This window comes from Eumetopias jubatus, unplaced genomic scaffold (assembly GCF_037043125.1).
Source record: "Eumetopias jubatus isolate StellerSeaLion01/CBP00866 unplaced genomic scaffold, mEumJub1_p1.0 scaffold_4, whole genome shotgun sequence".
Lineage (NCBI taxonomy): Eukaryota > Metazoa > Chordata > Mammalia > Carnivora > Otariidae > Eumetopias > Eumetopias jubatus.
Window position 1 is genome coordinate 42,580,704 of NW_028274810.1, and position 14,615 is coordinate 42,595,318.

Consider the following 14,615-nt stretch of genomic DNA (forward strand, 5'->3'; position numbering starts at 1 on the left):
GAGATTACAGTTATGCTGCCACAGCCAAGGAATGCCTGAAGCTACCAGAACCAACATCATATTAAAAGTGGCAGCCAAGGGGCGCCTGGGTGGCTCAGTTGTTAGGCGTCTGCCTTCAGCTCAGGTCGTGATCCCAGGGTCCTGGAATTGAGCCCCGCATCGGGCTCCCTGCTCGGCAGGAGGCCTGCTTCTCCCTCTCCCACTTCCCCTGCTAGTGTTCTCTCTCTCGCTGTCTCTCTCTCTGTCAAATAAATAAAATCTTAAAAAAAAAAAAGTGCCAGCCAATATAAAAAGTCAAGAAAAAAGAATAAAAGGAATACACATTGGAAAGGAAGAAGTAAAACTCTGTATTTGCAGACAATTTTGATTGTCTACATGGAAAATCCCAAAAAATCTACCTAAAAATCTCCTAGAACTGATAGATAAATAGGCTACAAAGTCAATAACAGCAATAAGCAACTGGAAATGAAATTTAAAAAGCAATACCATTTATAATAGCACCTAGTAAAAGAAAAAGAAAAAAATACTTAGCAATAAATCTAAAAAAAAATCAGTGCTAGTTAACAACAAAACACTGATGAAGGAAATCAACAAAGATAAAAGGAGAGATACATCATGTTCATGGATTATAAAATGTTGTTTCTCTTCATACTGATGTACAAAAACCAAAATAACCCTAATCAAAATTCCAGCAAAAAAATTTTTTAAAGATTTTATTTATTTGTTTGTGGGGGGGAGCACGAGCAGGGAGGAGGGGCTGAGTGGGAGGGAGAAACAGACTCCCTGCTGAGCAGGGAGCTTGAAGCGGGGCTCGATCCCAGGACCCCGAGATCATGACCTGAGCCAAAGGCAGATGCTTAACCAACCCAGGCACCCCCCAGCAAAAATTTTTGTAGGTATTGGTAGCTTATTATTAAAAAAAAAAAAAATAAGGAAAGGCAAAGGAACTAAAATAACCAAAATAACTCTGAAAAAGAGGAAGTTGGAGAACTTACTCTAGCCAATTTCAAAATTAACTATAAAGCTACAGTAATTAAAACAGTGTGGTATTGACAAAACAATAGGCATATAGATCAATGCAACAGAACAGAATTCAGAAATAAACCTGTACAAATACAGTCAACCTATTTTTGTCAAAAGTAAATTCAAGGAAGAAATATCTTTTTTTAAAGATTTTATTTATTTGTCAGAGAGAGAGAGAGAACAAGCAGGGGGAGCAGAAGGCAGAGCAGGCAGAGGGAGAAGCAGACTCCCCAACAAGCAAGGAGCCCCGATGCAGGGCTCGATCCCAGGACCCTGGAATCACGACCCGAGCTGAAGGCAGACGCTTAACCGACTCAGCCACCCAGGTGTCTCTCAAGGAAGAAATTTCTTGAAGAAAACATAGAAAATCTATGTAGTCTAGAAATCCACCAAGACCTACAAATGTCCCTCCACAGATAAATGGATAAACTGGTACACCCATACAATGGAATGAATACTCAGCAATGAAAAAGGTCATAATATTCAGACACACAACAATGTGAATGAATCTCAAATGCATTATGTTAAGTGAAAAAAGCCAATTCCAAAAGACTATATACTATATAATTTCACACTACATACAATAATTCACTCATGGATCATAAACCTAAAACTCCAAGAATATAAAATCTAAAACTATAAAAGTTCTAGAAAAAAGCATACGAAAAAATCTTTGTGACCTTTGGTTAGGCGAATATTTCTTAGAGATGACACCAAGAACCTGATCCATTAAAAAAAAAAAAGGAAAGGGGCGCCTGGGTGGCTCAGTTGGTTGGGCGGCTGCCTTCGGCTCGGGTCGTGATCCCAGGGTCCTGGGATCGAGCCCCACATCGGGCTCCCTGCTCGGCGGGGAGCCTGCTTCTCCCTCTCCCACTCCCCCTGCTTGTGTTCCCTCTCTCGCTGTGTCTCTCTCTGTCAAATAAATAAATAAAATCTTTAAAAAAAAAAAAAAGAAAAAAGTTGACAAATGGACTTCAGAATTCAAAACTTCTGCTCTTTAAAAGGCATTGCTTAGGGGTGCCTGGGTGGCTCAGTCAGTTAGGCCTCTGGCTCCTGATTTCAGCTCAGGTCATGATTTCAAGGGTCATGGGATCAAGCCTGCACTGGGTTCTGCACTCAGTAGGCAGTCTGTTTGAGATTCTTTCTCTCCCTTCCTTCTGCCCTGTCTCCTGCTTGCACAGCTCTCTCTCTAAAATAAATGTTTAAAAACATCCATCCATACATAAATAGCACTTTCCAGAAGTTGAAAAGACAATCTACAGACTAGAATAGTTACAAATGATAGATCTGATAAAGGAATCATACCCAAGGTATATAAGAAATTCTCAAAACAACCCAATTAAAAAATGGGCAAAAGCTTTGAATAGACACATCAGCAAAGATTTACGGATGGCATATAAGCATATGAAAGCATGTTCAGGGGCGCCTGAGTGGCTCAGTCGTTAAGCGGCTGCCTTCGGCTCAGGTCATGATCCCAGGACCCTGGGATTGAGCCCCACATCGGACTCCCTGCTCAGCGGGAAGCCTGCTTCTCCCTCTCCCACTCCCCCTGCTTGTGTTCCTGCTCTCGCTGTGTCTCTCTCTGTCAAATAAATAAATAAAATCTTTAAAAAAAAAAAAAAGAAAGCATGTTCAACATTACTGGTCATTAGGGAAAATCAAATTAAAACCACAATGAGATTCTGCTATCCTATTAGAATGGCTAAAATGAAAAGACTGGCCATACCAATGATATGGCCACTTTGGAAGAAGTCTGGCATTTTTTAAAAAAATTAAATATATCTCATGGTGCCTGAGTGGCTCAGTTGGTTAAGCATTCACCTCTTGTTTTTGGCTCAGATCATGATCTCGCTGCTCAGTGAGGAGTCTGCTCCATATTCTCCCTCCTTCTCCCTCCCTCTCTGTCCCTCTCTGCTTGCTCTCTTTCTCAAATAAAATTTTTTTAAAATGTTTAAAAATTTTTTTAATTAAATATATCCCTATCTTATGATTCAATTGTTCCACTCCCAAGAGAAATGAAAGCATATGTCCATACAAAGACTTGTATGGGAATATTCTTAGCAGCTTTACTTACAATTAAAAAATAAAAATAGGAAACAACCCAATGTCTACCAACAGCTGAACAAACTGTGGTATATCCATACAATGGAATACTATGCAGTGATGAAATAGAATTAACTATTGATATACGCAACATGCATATATTTCAAAGTCAGACTAAGTGAAAGAAAAAAAGACAAAAGAAAGTACATATTGTATGATTCCATTTTATATAAAACAAAATGCAAACAAATCTATAGTGATCAAAAGCAGATCAGTGGTTGCCTGGGGGAAAGTGAGGGAGGGGACTTAGGGAGATGCAAAGGGAGAGACTACAAAGGGGAATGAGAAAATTTGGAGATCGTGGATATGTTCATTATCCTGACTGTGGCAAGAATTTCACAGATATAGGGACGCCTGGGTGGCTGTCAGATGAGTGTCTGCCTTTGGCTCAGGTCACGATCCCAGGGTCCTGGGATCAAGTCCCACATCAGGCTCCTTGCTCAGAAGGGCCTGCTTCTCCCTCTGCCTGCCTGCGCTCGTTCACTCTCTCTGACAAATAAATACATAAAATTAAAAAAAAAGAATTCACAGGTATAATATACACATGTATGTTAAAACTTAAATTGTATTTTAAATACAGACAGTGCAATGTGTGTCAATTATACCTCAATAAATCTGTTTTTAAAATAACATCTGGATTCTACACATAAAAACTGCTCATTTTCAGGGCGCCTGGGTGGCTCAGTCAGTTAAGCATCTGCCTTCGGCTCAGGTCATGATCCCAGGGTCCTGGGATCGAGGCCCACATCGGGCTCCCTGATGAACAGGGAGCCTGCTTCTCCCTCTCCCTCTGCCTACCGCTCCCCCTGTTTGTATTCTCTCTGTCAAATAAATAAATCAAATCTTAAAAAAAAAATTTGCTCATTTTCTGGAATACCAGAAATGATTTACTTGCATTTGCCATTAGCATGTGGCCTCAGTGACTATGATCTAACATAAAATTTAAAACTATCCTTACTCTACTTTTCCTCCAAGTCCATTTAAATTCCTTCAAAACTATCAAGAAAATATAGAAAATATAGAAATACAGAAAATATAGAACATTCCAATACCACCTCAAACTTTTTTCCCTTCACAAACTTTAAGAATTATTCTCTTAAGCAATGTCTCTATTACAGGCATTAGCAAATTTTTTTTTAAGATTTATTTATTTGAGAGAGGGAAAGAACTGGGGCAGAGGGAGAAAGAGAGAGTCCCAAGCAGACTTCACACCAAGTGTGGAGCCCGACCCAGGGCCGGATCTGCAGACCCTGAGATTATAACCCAAGCCAAAACCAAGAGTTAGATGCCTAACCAACTGCACCACCCAGGAGCCCCATAAGTTTTTATTTCTTTAGATTTGTTTTTCCCTCTGGAACCATACCTTCAGTGTTAAGACCAACTAAATGAGATTTGGGAAAAAAAAACAACAGTTCCTTCAATCTGGATGCCAAAGACCCAATAATAAAATAAATTCTAAAAATAGCATTATTATTGGGGCAACTGGCTGGCTCAGTCAGTGAAGCATGGAACTCTTGATCTCAGGGTTGTGAATTCAAGCCCCACACTGGGTATAGAGATTAGTTAAAAATAAAATCTTAAAAAAATTTTTTAATTAAAAATAAAAGTAGCGCTATTATTAAGAACATCTTCTTAATTTTCAGTATCTTTTATAAACCGCCATGACCTCATTAGCAAAAAAATATTAATCTTAGATCAAATGTAAAAATTAGTATTTACTGCAGAAGTAAATGTAAGATAAGAAAATTAAGACCTCCATTAAAGTAAATAATCTATTAATAAAGGCCCAATCACAGTTAAGTGATAGTGTCTGCTTAAATTGTCAGTTCTAGGGGCACCTGGGTGGCTCAGTTGTTAAGCATCTGCCTTCGGCTCAGGTCATGATCCCAGGGTCCTGGGACTGAGCCCCGCATCAGGCTCCTTGCTCAGCGGGAAGCCTGCTTCTCCCTCTCCCATTCCCCCTGCTTGTGTTCTCTTGCTGTGTCTCTTGCTGTGTCTCTTGCTGTGTGTCTCTCTGTCAAATAAATAAATAAAATCTTAAAAAAAAAAAATCGTCAGTTCTATATCCAAGGGCACTGAAGTTAAAGAACCACTATGATATAAATACGAAATTAAAACTACTCCATCAGACATATAATGTTCTTTACTAATATAAATTCAAATACAATAAAAATCAATTCACTTTTATTAAGATCCAAGTTCTGTTTATATGTTAGTTATTATTTTTATATAAAAGACCTATTGAAGTTTACAGTCATAATCTCATGAAAAAAGAAACCTTTTCCATGACAAAAAAAGCAACAAATTTCCCAGAGAAAATGTTTATCCTAAGTAATCTAGAAAACACAACGTTTGAAAGTCTCTAATATTACTCTTGCCTATCAATTCTTGTTTTGTTGCTTTTTTCCCTCCCAGAGGGAAGTCAATTGCTTCCTATATCATTGCCTGGAACATTGGAAATAGCATCTCAGAATCCCAGCTCAGAGGGGCTTTCTATGGTGATACAGTCCATTTCCTCACCTCCAGGCAAATGAGAACTAGACACATGTCCTATTCACTCAACATGAATTGAGCATCTATTTATGGCCCAGACACTGAGAATACAAAGGAAAAGAAAACGACTCCTTATGCTCAGATTTCACACTTCATAACCTGATGCTATTGTTTAATGCTCTTGTCAAGTCCCCTACCATCTAATGTTCTCTGGAGACAGAGAATAGTCATGCACCAGTTTCCTGCTCCAATAACTTTATTTCCCTTTTTTCAGCATAAAGAATTCAGTTGATCTATTCCTCAAACACAGTACTTACACCTTTCTTTGGGGGAGAAAGGGCAGTTTCTACAAACTTTATTGAGGTTCTAAGCTCAGTAAGGGCTAAGAATTATGCCTAGATCTTGCTCACCACTTTATATCTTGACCGAAACACAGTAGAGGCTTAATAGGTATACTTTGAGTGAATCTCTCTGATAACTAGAAAACACTACATGCAAACTGTAAACTCTTGAATAAACAGGAATAACATCTCCCTCATAGGGTTGTTTTGTTTAGATAACATACATAAAGTAATATCTGACACATAGCAGGCATTAAAAAATGTGAGCTATTATTTAATGTTAATTTATTTTAATTAAAAAATGTTCAACAGTTTGAACCTATATTTTTATTTTTTTTGAAGATTTTATTTATTTATTTGAGAGAAACAGAGCACAAGCAGGGGAGGGGCAGAGGGAGTGGGAAAAGCAGATGCCCCGCTGAGCAGGGAGCCCAACATGGGGCTCAATCCCAGGACCCCAAGATCAGGACCTAAGCCGAAAGCAGACACTTAATGACTGAGCCACCAAGGCACCCTGAAATAATTTTAGATTTACAGAAAAACTGCAAAGATAGTATCTTTGCATCACTTAGGATTTTCCTGAAAATCCATCACTTAGGATTTTCCTGATGCTAACATCTTATAAAACTAAAAAATTAACATAAAATAAAACAAAAAAAACAAACATTAGTACAACATTATTAAACTATAGACTTTATTCTGATTTCACCAGTTTTTCCACTGATGTTCTTTTTCTATTCCAGGACCAATTCAGGAAGCCACACTGCATTTAGACAGATTTTTATTTTTTAAGTGCTCAGTTAATTCTTTGTCTTTCTCACTTAACACTCTGAATTTGGAGAATCAACTAAACTACTTATCTCTTTATGTTGTGTTTTCCAGCTGAAAAATAGAATCTGCTTGTATTAACACGATAAAGTAATACCATCTTAATGACCTTAAGGATACCAAAATAATCCTTAAGAAAACTACAGAAGCAAAAGAGACTTAAGTATTTTGTTTAGAGTATGTATTCACTAAATGAAAGAACAAATACTTGGAAAATGTATTATTCCTTAAATAAATGACAGGTAAATATAATAGGAGTTAACATTTATTGGGGTGCTCACTCATCTTTATTGCATGTCAAACATGATAAATTGGCTTCAAAGAGGTTAAGTAACCTGCCAAAGATCACACAATTCCACAGTGGTGAAACATGAATCAAGATGCATCATCGAAGGTGTTTAAATCCATGTATGTCTTCCATCATCTATTAAAATTGCTTCAGTCACACAGATGACATCTCACTATGCAATTAAATATATAACTGAATTGCATCCAACATGGCTTCTCAATTTTTGGAGGCTGAACTAATGAACAAAAAAATCTTACATGTCTTTTTATTTTAAAAAAATCAATCCGATTCTAAAGTTACAGAACAAGAGCTCTGAGCTTTTCCTTAGTCAACAAACTTTTTCGGCATAGGCCAAGTAGTAAATATTTTAGGCTTGTGGAACATATAATCTCTACTGCAACCACTTAGCTCTGTTGTTATAGTGCAAAAGCAGTCACAGATAATACATTAACAAATGAGTACGGCTGTGTCCCAATAAAACTTTACTTGCAAAAACAGGTGGTGGCCTTGATTTCACTTAGAGGCTGTAATTTGCTGACCTATCTTAGGGCACTGATAGCATGGAATGAGTTTTGAATACTAAGTGCCATGGCTGAGAGTAAAAAATGTATCCTTAAGTTTACCTGCAATGACTCTTTATATTATTTTTAAAAATATCTCATGGAACAAGTTGGCCGATACACCTGGCCTCAGAAAATTACTCTTAGCATTGAAAAGTAGGTGGTATAGTAGAATCATATACGCAAAGGATACAAAAGTAATTTCTAAAGAAGAAATACCAAATGCTAATAAACATTTAAAAAAACTAACACTCTGATTTCTAGACTGTGAAAAAAGACATCATCAAATGATTAAGATTGATGAAGACTGTGCATTGGTATAGCCAATCTGCAGAGCAACTTAGAAATGACAAACAAAAGCCTTGAAAATATTCATAATTAATACAAATTGCTCTTAAATCTATGAAAAGATTCTCAGCTTAACATATAAGATATAAAATTAAAATCATGATGAAATACCATTCTCACCTACCAGAATGGCAAAACTCCCCAAATTTGGGGAGTACAAAATAATACTATTCCTACAGAAGGCAATTTAATAGTATCTATCAAAATTCAAATACATTTACTCTTTGGCCCAGAAATTCAAAGTCTAAAAATTTATCCTGTGCCTATACCTGTACCCCACGCCTATGCCTGTATGAATTGGGGTGTATCAAACTTACTCACTATATAACTGTTTGTAACAGTACAAGATCAGAAATGACACAAATGTTCATGTATACAAATACTACATAGCTGTATGAATAAAAAAAAGAAAAAGATCTATATATATATTAATACAGAAAGATCTCCAGGAAATAATTTAAGTATAAAAAAGCAGGAACATAGGTAGTGCAGGTAAACTAAATGATACATTCTCTACTCTCGGCCATGGTACTTAGTATTGACATTTACTTATTTATTTTTAAGATATTATTTATTTATTTGAGAGAGAGAGAACACAAGAGGGGGGAGGGTCAGAGGGAGAAGCAGACTCCCTGCTGAGCGGGGAGCCCAATGTCACACTCGATTCTGGGACTCCAGGATCATGACCTGAGCCAAAGGCAGTTGCTTAACCAACTGAGCCACCCAGGAGCCCCATGGTACTTAGTACTCAAAACTCATTCCATGCTTTCCTCTTTTATAAGAAAGAGGAAAAAATAAGTATATAATTGCTTTTGCAGATATGTGATTAAGGAAACCCTAAAAGATATTCAAGTAATCCAAATGGTTACCTGTAGGAAGTAGATGGGGACCAAGACAGTAAAACCTCTCCATGTATGTATATGTACGTGTGTGTGGTTTTGATATATGAACCATATAAATGTATTAGCATTTTAAAGAATAATACACATTTATAAATAATACATTTTAAAGAATAATATTACTTTAGGATCATTGTAAGGATTAAATAAATTTGTAAATGTACCTAATATAAAATGTGTAGCACAGTGCTTTACATACAGTGGAGCTGCTAGTCTCCAAATGTCATCCAAACAGTATGATAACATATACAATAAAAGAATACCAAATATTTAGACTCAATATTTTCATCTCTAGAAATACACTATCATAAAAAAATCTAAAAATTGGACAGACTTATATATAAATAATAAACTGTTGAAACAAACCAGAAACACAAAAACAGAGAAATATTCAATAGACTATAGTACATCTATATTCATAAAGCATTTCTAATAACAGAAAATGCTCAAAATATAGAACTTTATAATCTCAAATGGGGGAGCGGTCTGGGGAGTGGAGGGCAGAGAGATATTTACAAAAATAAAAGACTTAGAGAAGGTATAGCAAATAAGCTTTTATAAAAGAACTGTTGATAATTTTTTTTCTCTTTTAATTCTCTTCCATATTTGTCAAATTTTCTTTTAAGCATGTAGTCCTGAAAAAGGAGAGAAAGGAAAAGAGAAAAAATGGATTTGGGGATCACAGAGGTACGAGTTAAAAACTCACATTATTATTTGCACTTTTAAAATAGGCTCCACACCCAGCTTGAACTCACAACCCTGAGATCAAGACCTAATCAAGAGTCAGATGCTTGGGGCGCCTGGGTGGCTCAGTCATTAAGCAAGTGACTCTTGATTTCAGCTTAGGTCCTGATCTCAGGGTCCTGAGATCAAGCTCTGCGTGGGGCTCAGTGTGGAGTCTGCTTGTCCCTCTCCCTCCCTCTGCTTGCACACTCTTTCTCTCTCAAATAAATAAAATAAAATAAGAATCTGATGCTTAACCAACTGAGCCACCCAGGTACCCCTATTATTTGCCCTTTTAGACAAGTTGATGAAGCTCTTGAAGCCTCCAGATCTGTAAGATGGAGATGATTTCCAAATTCCAGGGTTACTTAGTGGATTACAGACATTTTATGTATAAAGGACATAAATAATGTCTTAAATATAGTGACCACTAGGTAGTAATTACTATTCTCATACCTCTTAACTGTGCAACATCCTTTCCTATACACATGTAAAATTACACTATATTTCACCCATCTGAGATACTATTCATTTTAATATGTAAGCAAGTTTTACAAATATTGAAATGTCAAAAATGATCATCTTGGATTTGATGATATTTGGTATAACTTTAGTGAACTAAATGCCACTTTCCATATGTACCTTTTTCTTTAGTACAATGAAGCACAAATTGCATTAGAAGCAAATATTAAAAATAAAGGGACTGCTCCCATGGAAGATATACAAATGGATAATAAGTGCATGAAGAGATGCTCAACATCACTAATCACTACGGAAATGCAAATCAAAACCACAATGAGATACTAACTCATACCCATTAGGGTGGCTACTATCAAAAAGCCAGAAAATAACAGGTGTTGGTGAGAATGTGGAGAAACTGGAACCCTTGTCCACTGCTGGTAGAAATAAAAAGTGATGGTGGAGCCATTATGGAAAACAATATGCCAGTTCCTCAACAAATTAAACATAGAATCACCGTATGATCCAGCAATTTCACTTCTAGGTATACATCCAAAAGAACTGAAAGCAGGGACTTGAATAGATATTCATACAATTATGTTTATAGCACCATCATTGACAAGAGCCAAAAGATGGAAGTAACCCAAATGACCAGCAGTGGATGAATGGATAAACCAAATGTGGTTTATGTCCATAAAATCAAATGTTATTCAACCTGGGAAAAGAAGGAAATTCTGACATGCTACAAAATGGATGAAACTTGAGGACATTATGCTAAGTAAAATAAGCCAGTCCCCCAAAGACAAATATTACATAATTTCATTTATGAGGTACCAGGCTCCCTGCTCGGTGGGGAGTCTGCTTCTCCCTCTCCCTCTAACCCTCCCCCCGGCTCGTGCTCTCGTTTGCTCTCTCTCAAATGAATAAATAAAAAATCTCTTAAAAAAAAAAGGACTATTTTTTCTACTTTAATTTAATTTATTTATTTAAGTAAGCTCTACACTCAACATGGTGCTCGAACTCATGACCCCAAGATCAAGAGTCACTTGCTCTTCCAACTGAGCCAGCCAGGCACCCCAGAACTATTTTTTTAAAGTAATACAATCTCCTTTAAAAAGTTCTTAATATGATAACAACAAGAAACCATGAAATAAAAACCAAGTTAAGTATTAAATTACCTTAATAAACATTTTGACTGAACCATTTAAAACCTCAATTGAAATTTAAATACTGTAAACAAAATACTATGCTCTGAGCAAGAAACTTATTATTCAACTTTATGTTTCTTTCTTTTTTTTTTTTTTTACCTGGGAGAGAGAATAGTACCAAGACAGAGGAAGATCAAACACTCTTAGTACTGCTGTCTTCAAGGAAAACTGTGATTCGCTTACTGTTTCTTCTGACATGACTCCTCTTCTAATCTTCATTAAATGAAACATAAAAACATATGAGCCACTAAATGAAAGATACAAATTGAATATTTAACTCTATCAGTTTTTTTTTTGCAGTTAATTATTCATGATATACTTCCCTGAAGAAAATTATGAGCCAAATTTATCTGAGCTAAAAGTTTATTTATTAATCACCAAAGGACCCAAAAAGAAAATGAGTTAGATTTGAACTAAGAGTTCAGGTAACACATTTTCCTTAGAAAATTTCAGGTTCTAGATTCTCTTTTTTCTGGTTAAACATTTCGGCTTTTAAACAGTAATTTAAAACTGATTTCTTCTCACCTATTTCCTACAAGGGAATCTGATTAGAACCAGGACCCTTGGGGCTAGAAAGTAAACTCAGTTCACTGAACTTCGGAACTCAGGGACTTATTCTTCTACTAGCCCATTTTAAAGATCTTCAAAGAAATGCCACACATATGCTATGAAATTTTAATATTGTTTTAATACCTATTTCTATTGAAACCAAAGAAAGAGAAGTCAGATGTCTACAGAGAAAGCAGCTATCTCTTAGAAAGGCCCTTAAAGGTAGCAGAACCTTCATAGAAACATGATGGTTCAGGCTCTGGGTCCATGCTTTTCAAAGCCAGAAACTCAATTTTATCTTTGTATCTAGCTGGACATACACTAAACAAATTCACATAGTATTGATGTATGAATTAGCTTACAAATTTATTCATTTATAATAAGGAAATATACTATCCAATAAAAGAATACTTATACATGTCATCAAAACATACCCTCTCTAAAATAAAAAACTGTAAGGAGCTAAATTTAAAAAAAAAAAGTTAAAAAGGCTGCCTGGTGAGTACAAAATTAATGGATCCTGAGGAATATTTTATCTAGGCCAATTAAAAGCCTGAGACAGGTCTCTGGTACACAAGAGAGTAGGCTTCTCCAGTAACGAGAATGTTTACATCTGCCAAATCTAGTATTTCTTTTCCTTGAATAGGACCACATAAACATAACTAAAGAGAAAATAAAAATCATTAGCAATCTCTCTATAAAAAGCTTATTGGCTAGCTATACTTTAAGTCCTTTATTTCTGCGTATCTCTCTCCTCTTTTTGTAGACTCCAACGAACTACCCTTTTGTTAATATCTTTTCTTCACACAAGTATCAAAACCACTGATTAAGCAGTAGTTCCCTTTCAAACCAAACACAGTAATACTTCTCAAGGTGGGTTACTGCTACTGACACTAACCTTATTCCCTACTAGTGACACTCACAGAGTATAAATTTAATCCCCCCCCATATTCTAATTACAATGTTCAGGCTCAGTATAATTCTAATTGAAGTACATTTATTCCAACCAACAAACTTTGACATAAACATATTACTGAGAAAACAAAGGAATCCATGAAGAAACAAACAAGAGAAAAATGGTCCTCTGGGGAATGAGACTAGGGGTGTAAGGGGGGTTGGGCAAGGAATCACTCCTTTTCATAAGTCTTCTCAAATATTTAATTTTTTAAGCACCTACATTTGTCACTTTCTTTTAAATGTTACACTAAAAAAAAGCACACTTATCCTGTCCGCCCCCAAAACTGACAACTGCTTGAGAAACATTTTTAGTAGTTAAATAGATTCTGGATCATTAAGCCATCTTTGCTACATTAAAAAAAAAAAAAAACTGAGTAATTCACTCAAAGTGACTTTCTCCATAATAGAGGGTTCGAATTTTTTAAGCAGAGGAGAAAGAAAATAAAGCAAACATTTCAATTTAAGCTGCCGGGGTTTTCTTACAAGAGTTCTGACAAATCTCCTTTTTTGCATTCTAACTACCTCATTTAACTTAAAATCACTGAGGGAATGATTCTAAACTTAACAATTGAATAATGTAAAAAAAAAACCAAACTAATCATTTCATTTGCTTTCATAAGTATTAAGATGAACACCAAGGCAGTTTAATTATTCAAATTTGTAGAGAGACTAAAACATCACCAAAAATACCGTATTATGTAATATTACTCGCTTCTCTCCAGCTAACCACTGCGGAGCTAAAAATGTGTGAGTTTGTTTCTTAAACAACCTAAAATTCTATTCTACAGCTTGGACTTTATAATTTCAGCAAAAATGAAAGTCTGAAATACCCTAAAAAAATTTGACGTGAAGCCTAAACCCATACAACAGAACTCAGAAAAACACAGCAAAAATGCTTTGTTGCAATCATGAAAGAACAGTAATAATGAAAGTCTGGGCAAGAGCAAGATCTTCTGGAGTCCTCCCTCCAGAATATAAATGTTGAGCAACTTTATTTACAGAAGGGTCCCAACGCCACAATCCTCCCAATGCTGCATTATTCTCTGAAAGCACCTGCAAAGAAAGCGTAATCTTCCCCCATTCAAAAACCACTCCCTGCTCAAACCACTGGCATTCAAACAGAAACATGGACCAACCAGCGGCACCTACCTCCAACAAGACCCCCACCCCCGACCCCCACAGCAGTCTCCTCAGCGGTCTCCGTTCTTTACCAAGGGACCAGAAAAGGGGCCTCCCGCAGGATCGCCCGCCCAGGCCCTCAGTCAGACTCGGAGCGGTCGGGAGCCCACCCTGATTCAGGGCCTCCCCCTGGCGTTGGGACTTCCCTGGCTTTCTGTTCCTTCACCCGCACTGAGAATCTTGAGGGCCAAGGCCGGGACCCTAGCCCGCGCCCCACCACGCCCACCACGCCCAGTCCCGCGGCCTCGGCCCCGCCAGCGTAGCGACCCCACCCGCCCCAACGCCCGCCCCCTCCACTTTTGTACCTGGTGCTCCAGGCCAGGTGAGGCTGGCCCAAGCCTGCTTCCCCGCCGCAGCCCCGCGCTGAGCAGCCGCCTGGCCGCGGGGGCGGAGTCCTTCCGGGGTCAGCGTTGGGAAGGTGGAAAGAATGTTGGCGGGGGCCTTCTAGCCTTTCTGCGTGAGGGGCTACGTGTGAAGCCGCTCCCGCCATTTTTGTTTAGGGCAGGAGATTTCTGCCTTGCTAAAAGGATCTAAGGACCACTTAAGAAAAACTGCGTTTTTACAATGCTGTTAACTGGTATCGTATTTCGTAGCCTTTTGAGGGATCTAGGACTATTCGGTGAATCTGGTGAAAACTAGGGGACATTACCCCAGAA

The 14,615-nt window shown here is 37.3% G+C and overlaps 1 protein-coding gene across 1 annotated transcript in view; it reads right to left on the bottom strand.

Moving 5' to 3' along the window:
* Nucleotides 1-14,346, bottom strand: part of MIGA1 (mitoguardin 1) — an 89,267-nt gene extending 74,921 nt beyond the window's left edge. Inside the window, exons 1-2 of the mRNA XM_028102595.2 lie at nt 14,265-14,346; nt 11,374-11,487 (exon numbers count right to left, since the gene is read on the bottom strand). Coding sequence (XP_027958396.1) covers nt 11,374-11,472 — 99 coding nt within the window. The 5' untranslated portion in view covers nt 11,473-11,487; nt 14,265-14,346. The remainder of the gene's footprint in view (nt 1-11,373; nt 11,488-14,264) is intronic.
* Between the last annotated feature and the right edge of the window lie 269 nt (nt 14,347-14,615).